This window comes from Gymnoscopelus braueri, assembly GCF_963280865.1.
Source record: "Gymnoscopelus braueri genome assembly, chromosome: 8".
In the NCBI taxonomy this organism is placed as follows: Eukaryota; Metazoa; Chordata; class Actinopteri; order Myctophiformes; family Myctophidae; genus Gymnoscopelus; species Gymnoscopelus braueri.
The window spans coordinates 40548030-40562432 of NC_137609.1; the positions used below are offsets into that span (position 1 = coordinate 40548030).

At 42.0% G+C, this 14403-nt stretch overlaps 1 protein-coding gene across 1 annotated transcript; it reads right to left on the reverse strand.

Annotated features, from left to right (window-relative positions):
- Positions 1-936: 936 nt before the first annotated feature.
- On the reverse strand, positions 937-10644 carry LOC308089999 (uncharacterized protein). The gene is made up of 3 exons (XM_080435016.1): positions 10416-10644; positions 2420-2646; positions 937-1910 (listed from the first exon to the last, which is right to left on the reverse strand). The coding sequence occupies exons 1-3, from the start codon at positions 10465-10467 to the stop codon at positions 1770-1772; spliced, it is 420 nt and encodes a 139-aa protein (XP_080291142.1). The 5' UTR covers positions 10468-10644; the 3' UTR covers positions 937-1769.
- Between the last annotated feature and the right edge of the window lie 3759 nt (positions 10645-14403).

A 14403-nucleotide genomic window follows, 5' to 3' on the forward strand; every position in this document is an offset into this window, starting at 1 on the left:
CTGTTTGGTGACAGTTCAGCCGGTGTAGCAAAGAAGCACTGAGTGTGTGCCAACTTTTAATGCCATATTTTTGTTCCAGGGAATGATTTGCATCTGCCGAAGCCAATTCGGTTCATATCTCAGCATGCGGATTGAAGCCATCAGTGCTTGTCCGCATTAACCCTTTAAGACCGGGAACGCATCTGTGTGTCATTTTTAGACTCCTTTGGCTATTCAAAAATAGCAGATATACAAGCTCATAGCGCGGAACCGAGTGCAGCCCTATGAGCTTGTAGTTCTGCTATTTTTTGAAAAAATCATGAAAATGTGTGCAAATCTTTGAATATATATTTTTAATAACACTTTTAACTCTGTTACAACTTCTGGGGGTCCCTGGAACCAAATGTCTTGAGGAGATGGGGGTCCACGGCTAAATACCTATAATTTTTCAGAACCACTGATATTATAGCAACATAAGTTTTTTTGTTTAACTGTTAGGATTTAGAAAACATTGCACGATTTTCCAATTCTTTTAAAAAAAATAGCAGATCTACAAGCTCATAGCGCGGCACCGAGTGCCGCGCTAAGAGCTTGTAGATCTGCTATTTTAAAATGCTGCTATTTTAAAAGCATTCTAAAAATGACGGAGATGCGTTCCCGGATTGAATGGGTTAATGAAATGTAAATGATGGGGCGCTTGTAGAACACGTTGTGATCTGTGATGCATACTAGAGCGGCCATGTTTGACCTGCTGCTATACTGCTAGATTTTGATAAAGAAGTAAGCAGCCAGGCCTAGGAAAACAAGCCCAAAAGAAGCGACTAAAGGACACATGAGCACTTTAAACCTATATATGCTATATATCGGCTATTTGAAAATAGCTGATCTACAAGCTCACATGAGCACACTTTAAACCGATATGCATCGGCTGTTTGAAAATCGGATTTTAGAATGGCATTGTAAGGTTAACATCAGATGATTTCATTCACTTGTAGGTTAAAAATACATGATTTCTTTCACTTTCAGGTTAACAATAGATGATTTCATTCACTTTCAGGTTAACAATACATGATTTAATTCACTTTTAGGTTAACAATACATGATTTAATTCACTTTCAGGTTAACAATACATGATTTCATTCACTTTAAGGTTAACAATACATGATTTAATTCACTTTCAGGTTAACAATACATGATTGCATTCACTTTAAGGTTAACAATACATGATTTCATTCACTTTCAGGTTAAAGGTTCTATGATATTCATTTTCACTTTTTTTTATAAATGTTTTTTGGGGGGTTTTATGACCTCAATTATACCAAAAAAACTGAACTTTGTACATTCAGTGGATATTCTGTGGTCTGGGGTTTTCTGAATAATTAGGCTGAAAAGTAATCTGTGATTGGCCCCTGGACTTTGATGTCACAGTCCATTAATCCCGCCCTCTCTCCTCTCCGCCCCTCCCCTCCCCTATCCATTCCTTTGGGGGGGCGGAGCAGAGGCAATGATTGAAAGTCAAAATCAACAGTGACACCTCAACAGTGACACCCGCAGGCAAAGATTTATTTTTTCGTTGCAGTTGAAAAGGCTTAGAAATCAGAGAGAAAAAATTCTGCCATGGTTCACTGGAGTGGATTTTTCAGTTAAAGCTTTTAATAAACGTTTGAAGGACCATGATAAATACTTCTAATGTGTTGTAAAACTGAATGTCATGAAACCTTTAACATTAGATGATTTCATTCACTAGTAAATTATGATTTCATTCAGTTGCACGTTGCCATCGGAGGATTTCATTGGCTGACAGCATTCTTAGCCATGTCCTGTAGCTGTGTGCTGATGCGAGAGAGCTGCAGCAGTAAGGCCTGGTGGTTTTCTACCAAAAGGCTTTGGTGACGAGCCAGGTTCTGGGTGTCCACAATCTGCTGGGCCCCCTGGAAGTTCAGCCAGCATTAGTTCATTTATAATGAGATTACTTTAGATTAAAGCAATTTTAAATCAGTTTAGATTATTTTGGTGCCGGATGTGAAAGGTATGCTGGGCTCGAACTAATAAGAATGACATATTTCAATTTTAAAATAATGGTTTATCGCATAATTACAACATTAGATCAGATGTGATGAACTCCAGTGGTTCTCAAAGTGGGGTCCGGGGACCCCCAGGGGTCCTTGAAGGTGTTCCAGGGGGTCCCCAGCTAAATGTGTTGATCTAGCATCACAATCGGTTTAGCCACTTCAACCCGATTTCATAGTTTGCGAGTAGATCTGTTATTTTAGCTCTTTAACTCTTCAAAAAATACTTTTCTTTTTTTTAAACACAAATCTTCTCTTCTGGGGGTCCCTGGCACAGACAATTTTCAGACGGGGGTCTGCGGCCAAATACATTTTTGTTTGGGGGTCCTTGTTTGAGAACCACTGCTCTCTACTGTAAGTGGCGGGCCCACCTGAGCTCCCAGGGTTCCCAGCAACTTGGACACCTCCGCCTGGCCTCCTGAAATCTCCTTCTGAACCGAGAGCAGCTGAGAGAGGAGAGCCAGAACCTCGGCCCTCCACTGGACAGCTTGGCCCTGGTTGCTGCCCATCGCTGACAGCAGGGGCCCAAGGTCAAGCGGGGAGCAGGCACAAGTTTCAGTAGACCGGCCAGACTGGTCAGGACTCATCGTCGTGGCAGCTAAATATTTATTGGAGAAAAACATACAATTATCATTAATACTAATTAGCATTCCCTGATGGTTCATTCTCAGTGGTGTAAAGTAACTAAGTACATTTACTCAAGTACTGTACTTAAGTACAATTTTGAGGTATTTTTTACTTCTACTCCATTACACCTCAGAGGCAAATATTGTACTTTTACTCCACTACAATTATTTTAAAACTTTAGTTACTTTGCAGATATAGATTATTATACTATAAAACATACATTAACCACTTTAGCCCTATTTAATGGCTAGGCTATTTGAAAATAGCCGATCTACAAGCTCACAACGCGTCGCGTAGATTTGCTATTTTCAAACATTTTAGTACTTTTACTTTTGGTGCTTTAAGTACATTTTGATACTAATACTTTTGTACGTTTACACAAGTACATTTTGAATTCTGGACTTTTACTTGTAACAGAGTACTTCTATATTGCAGTATTTATACTTTTACTTAAGTAAAACGCTTAAAACGAGTACTTTTTCCACCACTGTTCATTCTGGAGAAGGAGGGGGGGAAAAATCATCATTCATCTTTCCATTGGTTACAATTCTCAGCTGCTTTCTCAGACCTCAGATTCTCAAAACATCTCCACATCATTTAGTCACATCATGAAAGCTGTTTTTCATTCTTTGGAACAAATTGCAAATGCTTTGGCCCATTCTTGAAATTTGCATACCATTGTCTGCTGTATCCAACGTGATCAATAGCTTGTTGATCGAAATGTATTCTACTGGGCTCAGTTGCACCACCTCATACCAAGTTCAAACTTAGCCTAGTTATAGCTTAAACACATTCAATGCGGGAAAGTATCTCTGTCATTTTTATATTTCTTTGACTATTCAAAAATAGCAGATCTACAAGCTCATAGCGCGGCACCGAGTGCTGCGCTATGAACTTGTAGATCTGCTATTTTTTGAAAAATCGTGAAAGTGAGTGCAAATCTTTGAATATATATTTAAAAAAATATATATATATATTTAAAGATTTGCACACATTTTCACATAATAAACAAAAAATACTAATAAGAGAGCTGAGCCAGAAGGCAAAGCTCTCGGTCTTCCGAGCAATCTTCGTTCCTACTCTCACCTATGGTCATGAAGTGTGGGTCATGACCGAAAGAATAAGGTCGCGGGTACAAGCGGCCGAAATGAGTTTTCTCAGACGGGTGGCTGGCATCTCCCTTAGAGATAGGGTGAGAAGTTCGGTCACCCGGGAGAGACTCGGAGTAGAGTCGCTGCTCCTGCGCTTGGAAAGGAGCCAGCTTAGGTGGTTCGGGCATCTAGTACGGATGCCTCCCGAGCGTCTCCCTAGGGAGGTCCTCGCTGCACGTCCCACTGGGAGGAGACCCCGGGGCAGACCAAGGACCAGATGGGCGGATTACATCTCCACACTGGCCTGGGAACGCCTCGGGATCCCCCAGGAGGAAGTTGCTAATGTTGCTCAGGAGAGGAAGGTCTGGAGCTCTCTGCTGGAACTGTTGCCCCCGCGACCCGACTCCGGATAAGCGGTTGAAGATGGATGGATGGATGGAAACAAAAAATAGCAGATCAGACCAGATACAAGCTCATAGTGCGGCACTCGGTGCCGCGCTATGAGCTTGTATATCTGCTATTTTTGAATAGCCAAAGAAATCTAAAAATGACACAGATACTTTCCCGGCTAAAATGGGTTAATTGGCTTTTTAAAAGCCGTTTAAGCTATAACTAGGCTAAGTTTGAACTTAGTGTGAGGTGGTGCAACTGGCCCCTGGTTTGTTGTTCTCTGTTGAATATAGTCTCCCTATTGTGTTCTTTCTATTTTGTTGCACTTTCGTCAATATGTTAAGTTTTTTCCTGGCTTAATTTTTTACTTGTGTTGTACTTTGTAGCACTTAGTAGTTACTTTCAATATTTCATGTTTTTATTTAAAAAAAAATGTGTTTGGTTTTCCATTTTATTTTGTACCATTTTCCTATGTCTCTCTGGCCCACTCCCAGCCCAAATTCAATGTTTACTGACTCTCAAACTTCGGGCAGTCCCACTGTCAAATCCAATTAAATTCCACTCCATCAAGGGCTCTTTCATGCAAGTATTGCAAGTATTTCTGCAGACTTTTCCTGAGGGAACTACTCAGACGTCATAGCATTGTGATATTCCATACGGGGGGATTGCCAAGGGATCGCTCAAAACGTCAATCAACTGTATGCAAATTAGTCGATGTCAACAAATAGCAGCGCTTTCTCACTTTTCTCAAAGAGAGGGCTATAGAGAAGAGATTTATTTTGTAAAGATGAGGGACAAGAGATAAGAAATTAGTTATGTTTATTAAAAGTACAAATATGCACACTAACATGTTTTTTTTTGCAAGGGTAAGATCAAGATGGATAAGAACACAAATAGGACTTAAAGGGATATTTCACTTTAAAAAAACTTTCGGTCATTTTATCGTCTACTCAGGCTTTTGTGAGTCCCCCAGACCGTTTTTAAGTTGCTTGATTCAGTATTTAGATATCTTCTCCATTAGTCCCTCCCTAACCTTTTAGTAGTTTTTATTTGTTGACAAAATTGTCAATATATTTAGTCATAGTTAGCTTAGTTTTTATTTAGTTTTCGTCAGTGAAAAAAGGTAGACGGCGATCATTTTTCGTCATAGTTTTAGTCGACGAAATCAACACTGGGTCAGGGGTACCCAAATGATTCTGCATAGGGAGGTGCCAGATTATTTGCTTAATGTGCAACATTGTTTTCTCACTAAACAAACCAACATACAGTCAGTGTTGGGCAGTAATATATAATGTAATTAATAATAACTTTTTTCAGTAACGAGTAGTGTAATTTATTACAATTGCCAAAACAGTATTATTATTATTACGTATTACTTGTCCAAGAAACGCTGTATTACTGCATTCAAATTAGTTTTTGAGGAAGAGTTCTCTGTTCTTTGCATGGTTTGTCTATGAGCTGTCCGTCCGTCCGTCCAGCTATGTACAGTGGTTACCCGTTCATTCATGCGCGATCTTCAAACGGCCGCCTATTGGACACCGTGGGTTGCCAGAGGTTTCGGTGGGTACCTTTCAAAGTTGACGCCCACAGATTCTTAGCGCCTCCCATTGAAATTATCAGAAAGTGTAGTGTGGCCGTTCAGCCACGAGGTGGTGCTTGGTATCAAAATGTACTTAAAAAGTAAAAGTACTCGTTATGCAGAAAGTCCCGTTTCACACGTTATGTCACGTTATATGAAAATAGCAGATCTACAAGCTCACAACATGTAGCTTAGTTCTGCTATTTTTAAAATAGACAACGTTTATATAAGGCTGAAGTGGTTAATGTATGTTTTGTAATAATACTAATTAAAACTAACTAATTATTAGTTTGTATTGGCCAGTGCGCTCAGTGCTGTATTTCCGAACGCACCCTAGATAACCCAATGTTCCCTTTATAGATATATGTAGGCCTATGTATAATGGAGGAGCCCAGTGTGAAGCACCATGGTTGTCACATGTGCAAAAAGAACAGATCTAACAAGCAATCAACATGTTGCAATGCAATGTGGAAGTGCTCTACTTGGAAGTGTGTGTGTGTGCGCACGCGCGCGCGTGTGTGTGTGTGTGTGTGTGTGTGTGTGTGTGTGTGTGTGTGTGTGTGTGTGTGTGTGTGTGTGTGTCTGTATATGTTTGTGTGTGGTCTCAACCAAAGAAAATGGGTTTGTTGGATCATAACACTAGGCTTTGTCAGATCCACCGCTCCTTCTCTCTCTCTCACACACACACACACACACACACACACACACACACACACACACACACACACACACACACACACACACACATAAGCACACACACACACGTGCTCTTCTCCCACTTCCTCCTCTCCTTTCACTTCCTCCTTCCTTGGTGGTGGAGGCGAGGAAGACTGCTCCTGATGGTTGGTGCCTTGCAAGGCCTCCACCATCGGTGTGAGAATGCGTGGGTGAATGTTATGTATATTGTACGCCGCTTTGGATGAACACACTATATCAGTGCACCATTGACCATTACCATTAGTTACTGCAACTTGGCCATTTTTATAGTATAGTTTGTTGGTATCCTTTGATGCAGTGATGGTCTTTTTATTGTATTTATTTTCTTTTTTGTTGTTGTAATTAACAAGGTCTTAAAAGTCCTTAAATTGTCACTTCATTGTCATCTGAGGACCCCCCCAAAATCATGTAGACCCCCTTGGGCCACTGCCATAAGCAGTCTGTGAGCTGACTGTGTGACATCATGAGATTGCCGGGCAGGAGAACTCATAATCACCTGATGAGATTCACCTGGTGGATTTAGTGAGACACTAACAGACACTGTGGCACACAGCCAGCAAGCAGGGCAGGACTTTTGGACATTAAATTCCTTAAATTGATGGCCTTCCTGCCCTGGTATTTGGCCTTTGTGCCTTCAAAATAATTGACGACACCAAAGGCCAAGTAGCCTTGCCCCTACAATGAAGAAATTCCAGGTCTGCAGGCAAACCCATGCAACCCACTGGAATTGTGGCCTGCCAGCGAGGGGATACTTTTTGAGGAATACCCGCTGTGCACACGTGGACAATATTAAGGACCCTTCTTCCCCCAACCGTTAGTTCAGTTTATTTTATATTAGTTTACTAAACTTTATCTCACACAAGAGCAACCACGGCGGCCAAGTGCGCCATCGAGAGACAGCGCTGTCCAGGCCCGAGAGACGGACTGAGCCATGTGTCGGAATCGGGGCTGCCAGCATGCAAAGCCATGAGAAGCTGGTAAGTGCTCCATTGCATTTTATCTGTATTTGGCAGTGGTGGAAAGTAACTAAGTACATTTACTTAAGTACTGTACTTAAGTACAATTTTGAGGTATTTGTACTTTACTTGAGTATTTCCAATTATTTTACTTCTACTCCACTACATCTCGGATCCCAATATTGTACTTTTACTCCACTACATTTATTTGAAAAGTTACTAGTTACTTTGCAGATTTTGATTATTATTACAAAACATAATTTAACCACTTCAACCCTACATTTCGGCCATTTGAAAATAGCCGATCTACAAGCTCGATGTGACGCATTGTGACCTTGTAGATCTGCTATTTTCAAAAGATTTGTTTACATTTGAAAACTTGAAATGGGACATTCTGCATAATGAATACTTTAACTTTTGGTACTTTAAGTACATTTTGATGCCAATACTTTTGTACTTTTACTCAAGTGCATTTTGCATTCCGTACTTTTACTTGTAAGGGCGCGCTCCCACCAAGAGTTGGCTGGCCGCTGTTAAACGCAGGTTGTGCGCGGCCACAGTTTTTTGCAGCCAGCGGATTCTAAAAAACGGGAGTGTCGCGCCTGTCACTCACTTTCAGGAGCCTCCCCGTAGCCCGCACCGCCTGTGCCTGCTGCCTTGAGCACCATGTTGCTTCCTGAGTCTTGAGACGGTCCGCCTTCGACTCACCCGATTGGACAGAGGGAGAAAATCAGCGCCTGCCTCCAGCAGTTTTATGCTTAGTCACGGAGAGCAGATAAACGCAAGGTCTGCGCGACAAGCGGAAAAATCTGCTCTTGCGTGAATCCACGCATTTGCATTGACAATGCATTGGCAGATTCTGCAAACAGCGGCCAGCCAACTCTTGGTGGGAGCGCGCCCTAACAGAGTATTTCTATATTGCAGTATTGAAAACTTTTTTTTACTTTTTCCACCACTGGTATTTGGTAATGCCAAGTGAATATGTGTGTGTAGGAGGCCGGCCTACAACCGGAACAGTACAAGGGGTTCAGTACAAGTTTACCAATATCACATGCATACTGTACACATAAACGTGTGTAGAGTAAAATCAGAATGCTCAGAAGCCCTAGGCCAGTGGGTCTCAACCTGTGGGTCCCGACATGATTTCCCCAGGCCCAGATGAGAGTTAAGTGACAATTTAAGGACTTTTAAACCTTTTCAATACTTTTTTTTTTTTTAATACTAAAAAAAAGAAGGGGAAAAAAAGAAAGAAAAAGGCCATTACTGCATCAAAAGTAATCAACAAACTGGTCAAACATTGGTCAAATTGTCAAATAATATAAGAAAGAGGCAAACATTTTGAAAATAGCAGATCTACAAGCTCACAGAGCTTGTAGATCAGCTGTTTTCACAATATTTATCTGTGGAACCGAGTCAAGCCAAATGTAATGCCTCAACTCCTGCAATTCCAAGTGCTTGTCAGGGTGGGGGGGTCCCCAGTTGAAATATAATTATTTTGGAGGGTCCCCGGTTGAAATATGATCGGGGGGTCCCCAGTTCAAATATGATTATTTTGGGGGGGTCCCCAGTGCAAACATGATTATTTTGGGGGGGTCCCCAGTTCAAATATGATTATTTTGGGGGGGTCCCCAGTTCAAATATGATTATTTTGGGGGGGTCCCCAGTTCAAATATGATTATTTTGGGGGGTCGCGGCCTGAAAAGGTTGAGAACCACCGCCATAGGCAACGTGGGCCGAATGATTAAATGGTGATCTGTCTAAATACTTCACCTTATAAGTGCAGAATTCTGCTGCACATCAACACTCTCCAAGAGTTTCACTTTGCATTCTGTGGTCGTGCACAATTATGTAAAGAGCTCCTTGGTTGTACAGAGTGTTCTGTTTGGTGACGTCATGCACGGATACAGTACTGGCCGGTTTTGCAGAGGATGGTAAATATAGCATACTAAACCACCAGACACTGTTAAGAAACTGATGTGAAAATTCTGCAAAAGCCTTTTGTTGGCACTGCAATGCAGGTTTCAACCATTTAATTAAAAATATCTTTGCTCCAATCTGCTTGATCGGCTCGACTCCTGCAGAGCCACCCAGTAAAAAAAAATTCAGCACTGCAGTTACTTCAAAGTGAAAGATGTCACCTGTTTCCCCCTCAAAGAATCCTGATCAAACGGAACCACCTGCCCAACTAATCATGTTTGGACGTTATTTTCCATTTTGATCAAACTTGCCTTTGAGCAAAGTCCAAGCGTTAATGTATTATTACACGTTTTAAGTTCTTCAAGAGCAGAATATGATGAGGTGCCACTTCCCGAGGAATCTCAGCTCATAATCGGAATTTGATGAAGATGCATCTATCCCACGGATTAAGTAACTTGAGATGTTTTACAGTGGACAACAATTTCATGGGAAATTGAAATGAAATCCCAACATCCTTTGGTTAGTTTCCAGGGGTCATCAATATGTCCGTACGCGGACAAAGGTGTCCGTGGAAAATTTTAGATTTTCTTTTTTACACACCGTTATAATGTTCTTATTTTGATCATGAGACCCAATTACTGAATGTCAGGTTTTCTTCAGAATATGTATGACACTGATTTACTATGACACTATGGCAGGAGTATCCAACTAGTGCTAGGTTCTCAAATGTTTTATTTGCAAGGACCCACTTAACTCTGAGAGTGTACAAATGGAACCAAATGGACCCTTACGGGTCCATTTGGTTCCATTTGTACACTCTCAGAGTTACAGACCTGTTATGGTCATTCAGGGCTAGAGGAATATGTGTTTCTGGTAATAGTATTGTCCGCTCATTTTGTATGTCTGTGGCAAAAAAAGAAAATTGACAAAAATGTCCACCATAACCCAGCATGGCAATGACCTCTGTTCATTAGTATGTTTCCCTTTGTACGGTATTAATTGTTAAAACAGAATATGATTCATTATTATTTGAATGCGATGATGAGGAGCAGTAGTAGTGGTAGCAGCAGCATTAGAGCGGTCTTCTTACCTTGTGCCGAGCAGTACAACATGATCAACAGGATGATAGACTGGAGAAACATCCTCTCTCTCTTGCAATCCAGCTGTCTTAATTTTCCTAGAATTATACTCTATTCTTTTGTTTCTGTCTTTTCTATTTTATTTTGTGTCTTATCTCCTCATCAGGTTCTTTCTATCTCTAAAGAACCTGTAAAAGTCGGACCAACTCGTGGAATTCTCTCTCTCTCTCTCTCGCTCTCTCTCTCTCTCTCACTCTCTCTCTGTCTTTTTGTGTCACTCTCTCACTGTGCAGTGGTGGAAAAAGTACTCAAATGTTTTACTTAAGTAAAAGTATCAATACTGCAATGTAGAAGTAATCTGTTACAAGTAAAAGTCGGTAATTAAAAATGTACTTGAGTAAAAATACAAAAGTATTGGTATAAAAATGTACTTAAAGTACCAAAAGTAAAAGTACTAAAATGTTTGAAAATAGCCTATGTATAAAAAGGCTGAAGTGGTTAATGTATGTTTTATAACGTTATAATATATATCTGCAAAGTAACCAGTAACTAAAGTTTTCAAATAATTGTAGTGGAGTAAAAGTATAATATTTGCCTCTGAGATGTACAGTAGTGGAGTAGAAGTAAAAGTATAGACAATTGGAAATACTCCAGTAGTAAAGTAAAAGTACCTAAAAATTGTACTTAGTTACTTTACACCACTGGCAGTGGGTGCACGTGTCTCATTCTCTTATCTCAGTCAGGGGCCTGCCTGTCTGTATGTCAGCCTGTACTACTTCCACTTCCCTCTCTGTATATTTATATGTATAATTTATTACTTCACTAAACCTCTTCCTTCACGTGAGCATTATGTGGATCAGCGGTCTGTGCGCGTACGTGCGCTTCGATACACACAATGAGTGTGATGTGTGCACGAGAACGTTCAGCTCTACATCCACCATTAACACCTGCTCACAACTTAACTCTTTAATGCTGTTCATCTGACTGAGTAGAAATAGATTTATGGGTCCAGTGCACCCATAAATCCACACATCAAATCCTCAGCGTTTATATGAAGTGTAGTGCAATGGGCCCGACTCAGGGATGAAGTAACACTGAGGATGCATCATGATGAAATGGTAAATGGATTTATAGAGCGCTTTTATCCAAAGCGCTTTACATAGATTGTGCATTACATTCACACACACACATACATTCATATACCGATGGCGGACGAGACCATGCAAGGCACCAACCTGCTCATCGGGAGCAATTAGGGGTTCAGCGTCTTGCTCAAGGACACTTCGACAGAAACTCTTCTGGGGGATCGAACTGGAAACCTCACAGCTTCCATCCGGCCGCTCTACCGGCCACTCTAGCCCTGAGCCACTGCCGCCCCTGATTACTATTCTCAGGGTGCTGAACATCAATATAAAGTTACTGCTAGGACTGAAGATAATGTGATTAATATAAAGTTACTGCTAGGACTGAAGATATATGATCAATATAAAGTTGCTGCTAGGACTGAAGATAATGTGATTAATATAAAGTTACTGCTAGGACTGAAGATATATGATCAATATAAAGTTGCTGCTAGGACTGAAGATAATGTGATCAATATAAAGTTACTGTTTGCTGCTTGCTGGCTGCTTTGACTGATAGACTGGCAGGTTAATTTCGACAGATAATTATACCACAGAATGTCCAGTTTCACTGTGATTGTGTCTCTCATCAAACCATCAATGTATTATTCACAAGTTACTGATAGTTTGGTGTGCCTGCTGACCCTGACCCTATCTTTGGTTGGTCGGTCGGCAGTCGTGGAAAAAGTACTAAAGTATCTTTTACAAGTGCATGTCCGGAATAAAAATTTAACTTGAGTTAAAGTACAAAAGTATTGGTATCAAAATATACTTTATGTACAGAAGTAAAAGTACTCTTTATGCAGAAGGTCCCATCTCACAAGTTTTTAAATGTATGTTTTGTAATGATAATCAAAATCTACAAAGTAACAGTATAACTCAAGTTTTCAAATAATTGTAGTGGAGTAAAAGTACAATATTTGCCTCTGAGATGTAGTGGAGTAGAAGTAAAAGTACTGAAAATTGGAAATGCTTCAGTAAAGTAAAAATACCTCAATTGTACTAAGTACAGTACTTGAGTAAATGTACTTAGTTACTTTACACCACAGTCAGTCAGTCAGTCAGTCAGTCAGTCAGCTGAACCACTCAGTTGACAAGTTAGTATCACTAGCACCGCTGACAGAGGATAAAAACAACACACAGTGAAGTGTGTGTTTCACCACAATTGAAGTCCAGAGATTTGTATCATGATTACCTGCACATAATTGGAATAGGCCTAGAAATCAAGTATGGGCCAGGCCCTACAATTGAATTTACAGTTGTAAATCACAGAGTAAACTGTGCAAATGACACAATACAACTAGAGCGTCAAGTTACAAAAAAACCCAAACATTAAAGGTTTAAATATGGAGATACAAGGTTTCTGCATGACAACAACGATATGAGGGTCCTATATGATGCTGACACAGGTCGGGCGTTTCCTCTCTAGAGAACAATGTTCACGTGTCTGAGAGTCTAACGGAAGACAGAGAGGTATTGCGCCACACAGTCAAAACAGCAGAAGAGTTGGGTAAGATGAGGAAGGCGTTTACTCACTTTACTCTCCCTTCCTCATCCACAAAGGAAGTGCAGGGAGAGAGGAGGAGGGTCACTGACTCTTTACTGACATTAACCCATTAAGACCGGGAACGCATCTGTGTCACTTTAGATTTGCACAAAATGTGTTGACAACTTTTTTTCAAGCTCATTCTTAACCCACTCACATGAATATGTCTACAGTATTTGCAGATACTTGTGTCATTATGTTTTACCACGGTTCTCCGTTTACTACTCACTATGGGATATCAGCGCCCTCAGGCGATGAGACAGAGCAACACACACGCTCCCGGTGCCAATACTGATTGGCTAAGGGTATGTCACGAGTCCGGAAGACCCGGGAGTATAAAGCTCCCTCGTGACGTAGGCTCTTCCTCTTTTCTCCACTCTGCAAGCGAATGCGCAGAAATTCACACACAAAGAAGCAAGAAATTTTACAACTTAACCCAACGCGGAGTATTTCCCCACGGGAAAATCCTTGCGAAAAATTAAGTTTTCTCCCGGAACTTATTTAAGTATTATTGTTTGACTATCCTCTCAGTTTTCCTCTTTTCCTGGTCTTTGAATTAGCCGGTAGCTTTTTCATTCATTCAGCGGCTAAGCTACTGGTAGTAGCTAGCTAGGTGCTACTAGCCAAGTTAGGCCGCTGTGTTTCCAGACCAGGAATGGAACCACCGAGGACCTGCGGACGACCGAGCTGTAGCCTCCTCGTCGCCGCAGACGACCCCCACCGCGTCTGTATCTACTGCCTGGGGGTCGACCATGCGCTCACCGCTAAGGAGCGCCAGGGCGAGAGGGACGAGTGCCAAGGGTGCTCGTCCTTCACAAGCCAGCAGCTCGACGCCCGGCTGGACAGGGTAGAGACCCTGGTCCGCTGGGTCAGGGAAGACTCAGCCGGAGCTTCCGCCGCCACCGGCACAGGGACCCCAGGAGTGCCGCCCGAGAAGACACTCATGGGACCCCCACCGGTGCCGACGCCGAAGATGAGGCGGCTAGCGGCGACGACGCTGACGCCACCCTCCGCCGCTGCCGCTGCGCATATATCGCCGCCGCAGCTAACTAGCAGCGCCTCCACCTCCCCCCGTCGACACTACGACTGGGCTGCTTCGCTGGCCGACAGCGAGGAGTCACTGGCCTTCGAGGAGCTGGAGGACGAGTTGGACCTCGCGTCTTACCAGGAGGTCCAAGAGGTGTCCATGGCGAGCACCGACGGGGTAGGCGGAAACCCCGAAACCGTCGAAGAAGTGGTCGTCGAACCGGTAACGGCGGTGTTCAAGCGGGCCATCGCCAGGTGCGGTTTGGTGCAGCCCGTGGAGAGCCGCAACGCCACCGCTACTGCAGT